The 6618-nt window shown below is 42.9% G+C and overlaps 1 protein-coding gene across 1 annotated transcript; it reads left to right on the top strand.

Moving 5' to 3' along the window:
• The first annotated feature begins 570 nt into the window (after positions 1 to 570).
• On the top strand, positions 571 to 5541 carry LOC117477495 (FYVE, RhoGEF and PH domain-containing protein 1-like). The gene is made up of 4 exons (XM_034124166.1): positions 571 to 747; positions 2030 to 2188; positions 2507 to 2653; positions 4125 to 5541. The coding sequence occupies exons 1-4, from the start codon at positions 571 to 573 to the stop codon at positions 4398 to 4400; spliced, it is 759 nt and encodes a 252-aa protein (XP_033980057.1). The 3' UTR covers positions 4401 to 5541.
• The last annotated feature ends 1077 nt before the right edge of the window (positions 5542 to 6618 follow it).

Here is a 6618-nt window from a genome sequence, read left to right on the forward strand (position 1 = left end):
TTGCAGCGATTGGTTCATTGGCAGTCACATGACCTGTTTGCAGAAAGGGCCTCCTCCCAGTTTCCAAGAGCCATTGTTGTACATCCTCCATAACATCATTGTTATGTTTTGTTATTTGTTGAAACCAGTTATTTTGTATTTCCAGGTCGTCTTCGGAAAGCAACATAATAACTGATTCATGTGCTGTTTTTGCATTTTCATATTGATGAATTAATTTGTCCAGTTTGAGTTTAACATCCTTTGCATTTTCATCATTTTTCATTAGATGTTTGATTTCCTGTGTGCGTCCTTTAATCTTCTGCACGTTTGACTGACATTCTTTTTGCAGTTGTTCGATTTTGCAAGCCAAGGCTTTACTAGTAAGCTTGACAGTCCTTTTTTCCATTCCATCGTTTGTGTCACTCATATTTGATGCAATATGTGTGGTGCCTTAGCATTTAAAGTAACACGACAGTGTTCACTGGTATGAAACTTAAACTAGCGGGGCACGCCCGCCCCAGCAAAACAAACAATTCGAAAACTTCCGCCGCTCACGGCACAACAAGCGCACAACAAAAGCCAAAGTCCCCAATGGACAAACGGTCACGCTTCCCAAACTGTGTCCAGCAAAAATACACAAGAAAGGATATAATCGTGCCTACCGCTTTCAGCTTGTTGTGCGCTGCAGTCAATGAGTGTCCATCAGTAAGTCCTCGTGGCTACTCCAATCCATATCGATTAGGGAAAAACGGTCCGAAGGTTCCAAAGGTACAGAATGTTAAGTCCGTTATCCGAAGCGTCCAAGCGATCCGTAAGCTTAGAAAGCCGGCCGGTCCGTCCAGTTCAGTCTCTGATGCGAATCACCGTTTTTTCTGTTGACTTATTGTGGCGGCTCAATCCCCAGTTGCGTTTGAGTCGCCGAGAGGCTAAACTTGGCTATAAACTGTGACGCGTTTTCGAAGAGAAAGTCCATAGTGAAGCAAGATAGTTTTTGGGATATTTAATAAACAAAATCATAACATGGACAAAACGGTCAACAGAAAAAATGACAGCACAAGCTCACCCTCTGTCATCCGCACTCGACATGAAACAGGTGACTTAAATAGACAAACCACACCCATGTGACAATTACCGGAAGTGCTCAACAAACAAATAAAAGTGACGTAAACAAATAATAATACAAATAATGAACTTGGGCTAAGTAGCATTATGGCACCTACATTGTGTGTTGTATGGGTTTATGTGCATGTAAAGGCTAAAATGACCAAATTCAGATTTCTCTCCCCCCCACACCCTAACCCTGAAACGCCTCCATCGGACTCCTTTCTTTATTTCCAAGACACACTATGCACTCGTAATTATATTGGCTAGCGCTCCAACACATTGTCCATGATAGATTAAGGGGCGGGATATTTCTAAGAGGTGGACCAATCACAACAGAGCCAGCCAGCTAACCAATCAGAGCAGACTGGGCTCTGGTTTCAGACAGAGGGTGAAAAGAGGTGCTGCAGCACAGGCAGTACAGTTTGAACATTAAAGCATGGAGACATGTCCCAGTAGAGACACTACATACTGATATACACCTGAACATCAGCAGGAGAGGACTCTTTAAAGTAGAGACACTACATACTGATATACACCTGAACATCAGCAGGAGAGGACTCTTTAAAGTAGAGACACTACATACTGATATACACCTGAACATCAGCAGGAGAGGACTCTTTAAAGTAGAGACACTACATACTGATATACACCTGAACATCAGCAGGAGAGGACTCTTTAAAGTAGAGACACTACATACTGATATACACCTGAACATCAGCAGGAGAGGACTCTTTAAAGTAGAGACACTACCTACTGATATACACCTGAACATCATCAGGAGAGGACTCTTTAAAGTAGAGACACTACATACTGATATACACCTGAACATCAGCAGGAGAGGACTCTTTAAAGTAGAGACACTACATACTGATATACACCTGAACATCAGCAGGAGAGGGCCCCTTTAAGACTACACACATCTGACTGACTGTTTTTTTGCCTCCAGGTGGTTTGTGGGAAATGTTCAGAGTTTCGTGCTCGCCTTTCGTACGACAATAACCGCACCAACCGTGTTTGCATCGACTGCCACGCCATGCTGGTGGAGGCGTCGCCATCGCCCGCCCTGCTGAGCAGCAGCAGCCAGAGGAGGCGCTCCATCCTGGAGGTCAGTGCAGAAAACTACTCAGAAAATAAGATAAGACAAGATAAGAAGTACTTTATTGATCCCAATTTGGGAAATGTTTGTGTTGCAGCAGCATAAAAAGACATGGCATTGTACAATAACAATTTAAAGAAATAAACAAGAAAGTAGAAAATATACATGTTGAATTACAAATTTACAGTAACAAAATATAAAGCAAGTTATTATATATATATATATATATATATATATATATATATAAATGATCTGCTTGTTGAACATTTCCTCTCCTTCCTGCAGAAACACTGACCCTCTTTATATCTCTGTCCCTTGTTGCTATAGAAACAGGCCTCCCTGGCAGCGGAGCACAGTGTGATTTGTAGTTTTTTGCACCACATGGAGAAAGGGAGTGGGCGCGGCTGGCAGAAAGCCTGGTTCGTCGTCCCGGAGAACGAGCCGCTGGTGCTCTACATCTACGGAGCTCCACAGGTACCTTTAATATATATATAAAATATGTAATACACATACATATTATTTACAGAGATCTCCTGGTAAGCCGACGGTGCATTCAGGTGCTTCTTGGATGGTCCTATTTCCCAAATTGGGAAGTCTTTCTGGTTTCAGTTTCAGGTTATAGGTCATGTGTATGTTCACACAGGGTCATGTTAGGTTTAACAAAATGATTGACTAGGAAAAGGATCTGCTCCGTAGCAAAGTCACAACTTGCTTTTACTAGATCACTAGAAGAATGAAAAAATGACAATAATAAGGAAAGACAGTAAAAAGTTAAAGGTGGGGTAGGTAATTCCCTTCAGAAACACTTTTTGTTATATTCCATGGAATGCTCTTAACATCCCGATAGCAATGAATACATTAAATGCTTTGACAATAAATACATAAAAAAATGTCATCTGTGGAAGCCGTAGTACTGTAAAAAGCACGACCAATCATCTGAGCCGGCCCGGCTAAAATAACTGGATGGCCTACCTGCCTGTCAGCCTTCCATCTGTGCACAAACTTATCTCGTGCCCTCATTGGTCATGTGCGCGTTCGTGTGTGTTGGAGGAGGGGCTCTGTAAGGAAGTCTGAAGGAAGAGGCAGATTTTTTTCGGCTGCGTACTTTCAAATTCTAGCGCACTCGAGCTGGTTTCTCCATTCTTACCTACCCTACCTTTAAGGTACCGGAGTTGTTTGATAAAATAAGTAGAGACATAAGTATACTGTATATACAAATATAAAATAATGAGCATTGTGTGGGAAAGTAATGGCGCATTTCCACCACACGGTCGGCCTCGGCCACGCTCGGTACGGCTCGGTACGGCTTGGCCGCGTTGGGCCTTAACAGGGCCGACTCACTTCATGCTGCGCTTCCATTACAGTTTAGGAACTGGGGTAGTTACTATAGTAACGCAGTGTAGGCGGAGCCGTGACGTCATCTTCAATGAGAACCCCAGAAATACAACACAGCCGTTAGCTGTTAGCACTCAGAGCTCACAGCTCCTCATATCTGTTCAGAAACTCGACAAAAGGCGGAACTAGGCCTAGTGGAAACGCAACCAAAAACGGGCACGGCACGACACGGCACGCTTAAAGCGAGCTCCGCGCTGTAGTGGAAATGCGCCATAAGTGACAGTATTGCACAAATGTAATGAAGAAAGGCAAATAAATAAAGTTCAGCTAAAAAATGTAGTTTACGTTTTTTTACCCGAGGGGGGGTTAATGTGAAAACTTATTCCGATATCACATGAATGCAGCACAAATGCCCTTTCTAGAAATGTGAACAAAAGTGAATATTACATTGAGGCTCAAAAATATGTCAAATTAAAGGCGGGGTCCCTGGCAGAATTTCATTTAGGTAATGAAAGTAAAAATTAAATCCACACAGTTTGGAAAGCAGCCTTTGTACCCATGATGCAATATGAACAGATAACTGACAGTATTGATCATATCTCCGCTCCAGGATGTGAAGGCGCAGCGCAGCGTTCCTCTGATTGGCTTCGAGGTCTCCCTCCCCGAGTCATGTGACCGCCTCGAGCGCCGCCACGCCTTCAAGATCTCCCAGAGTCACCTGACGCTGTTCTTCAGCGCCGACTGTGAGGAGCTGCAGCGACGGTGGATCGACGTCCTGCTGCGCGCCGGGAGAGGGGAGGAGCCTCAGGTGCATCGGCCAATCGTGGAGAGCGTGGAGGAGGAGGGGGAGGAGCTTGCGACCGTAGCAGAGGACGAGAACACGTGATTCTATTGGACGAGAGAAAAAAATGGCAACGATGATTAATATTGGTCCCTGTTGGAAACCATTACAAAACCAGTAGCTGATATTTACACACACACACACACACACACACTGCATGATGGCGTCTCTTCTTCTTCAACTTTTTTCGTGAGGCAGTGATGTGGGCGGAGCCTCTTCTCCCGCAGGAATCATGGGAACCACTGTGTTTTTCATCCCCTCAGTTTGGTCTCAAACACACAAAAAAAGAGTAAAGAGCTCTCTGATTGGACGGATTTCCTGGAACATGAAGCACATTCATCAGCTGCTGTTATAAACATTTTACCTTATGGTTTCCACTGATCCAGTGTTCAGAAGATCAACAGGTGTTAACTTAGTGGTTAAATCACGTTGTTTTTTCCACTTTAATACAGCAGCAACAACCATCAAGGAGTCACACAACACGTAGAGGGTTTTAATAACAAAACCGGCAGATCTAAAACTCCAGTTATTATTACTGATACGTTATCTGTCAGTGCAAGAATATTCAATTATTTCAACAATTTTCAGTTTTCTGCACAGACCAGTAAAAAGTGATCTTGTATGAAGACACTAGATTTACAGAAGCTCGGAAACACAAAGCAGATCTGCAACATTAAGGGATTCAGATTGGACAAACTGAGACACTGGTGAATTCACAATAACTGGATTGGAGCTTCTTTTAGTTTCATGAATTGTGCAGCATTAGCAACCTGTATTTGCGCCGTCCCAAGATCCGGTTCACAACAGATAATGCCCTAATTATGTTAAAATGCAAACACCCTTTGAGATTTGCAGCTTTAAACTACTATCCTTGTCTGTGAGTATAAATGTGCTTCAAGTAACACAAACTCTCTGAAGACACTAATAATTTCACTGTAACTGCGTGTGGCTGTTACCGCTAAACATTGTGATTCGGACTGTTTTTGCACGATGCTCAATTTAATGCCAAATCCCAGCAAATTCCCTGATTTAAAAACGTGCAAATACCACAGGAGAACGGAGAAGCAATTGTCTTGGAAGAGCAATTAGGAATGCATTTAACCTTTTGTTGGCGCTTTGAGAAATAAGCAGTTTCTTATTGTTATATTCATGCAGGTTTAGGGATTTGGCTGCAGAAGCTTTGCAATCCTTTGTGAATGTTCCCCTGAGTGCAGTCCAGCTCAGTGTCCCTATGATTCACACTCATTTTGGACAATGCTGCACCTCCAGTTTTACATCCAACGCCAACGATGTAACTTCAACCACCGTCTGGTGCTTGTTGGCTCACAGATTTAGTAAAAAATTAGAAGTGTTAAAACATTATTGTTGGAAGTGAATCTGGTGTTTTGCAGAATCTTCCAATATCAGTGTTCAGATTGTTTCTGATATCAACAAGCAAACAGGTGTGTTACGACAAAAAGCAGCAACCTTCATTTAATCTGACCCGAGTGGAATGGATTAAACAAGCACATCAAAAAGCATTTCAGAGTCAAAATGGACAACAGATTTAAAATCCCAGCTGAGGGTTTAGGAGTGGATCTTCTACCAGACATGATGCAGCCACGAAGAAGAGATTAAAGAAGAGATTTTTCCCTGTTTTTTAAAAGATATGTGTCAGCAGGAAGTTGATAGACTGTCAAAAGGAGGAAACGCTGTGAGATTTTTAAAAAACAAAAGAAGAAAAAGACTGATGTGTCCTCTTTAAATGAACTTAAAAGACTTTTGATTTTTTAACCCCAAAATTTGCCCCTGAAGATCAACTCCTGTATTTTGACTTTTAAACTTCACTGCTGCTGTCTGACAAATCCAAACCTGCCTACCGAATCACCTGTCCGGAGGTAAACTACATTTACCAGCAGCCTTGGCTCCAAGTGGTGGACTCATTTTACCTGAAGCCTCTCTGCCTTCTGCTGGTGAAGTTCGGTACTGCAGATTGTCCGGAGGTAAACTACATTTCCCAGCAGCCTTGGCTCCAAGTGGTGGACTCATTTTACCTGAAGCCTCTCTGCCTTCTGCTGGTGAAGTTCGGTACTGCAGATTGTCCGGAGGTAAACTACATTTCCCAGCAGCCTTGGCTCCAAGTGGTGGACTCATTTTACCTGAAGCCTCTCTGCCTTCTGCTGGTGAAGTTCGGTACTGCAGATTTTTATAAAATCACTGAGGTGGTTCATCGGGGTCCTCAAGAAATCGCCATGTTTTCAGATCACAAAAAAAAAATCATGAA

Source organism: Trematomus bernacchii, unplaced genomic scaffold (genome assembly GCF_902827165.1).
Source record: "Trematomus bernacchii unplaced genomic scaffold, fTreBer1.1, whole genome shotgun sequence".
NCBI lineage: Eukaryota > Metazoa > Chordata > Actinopteri > Perciformes > Nototheniidae > Trematomus > Trematomus bernacchii.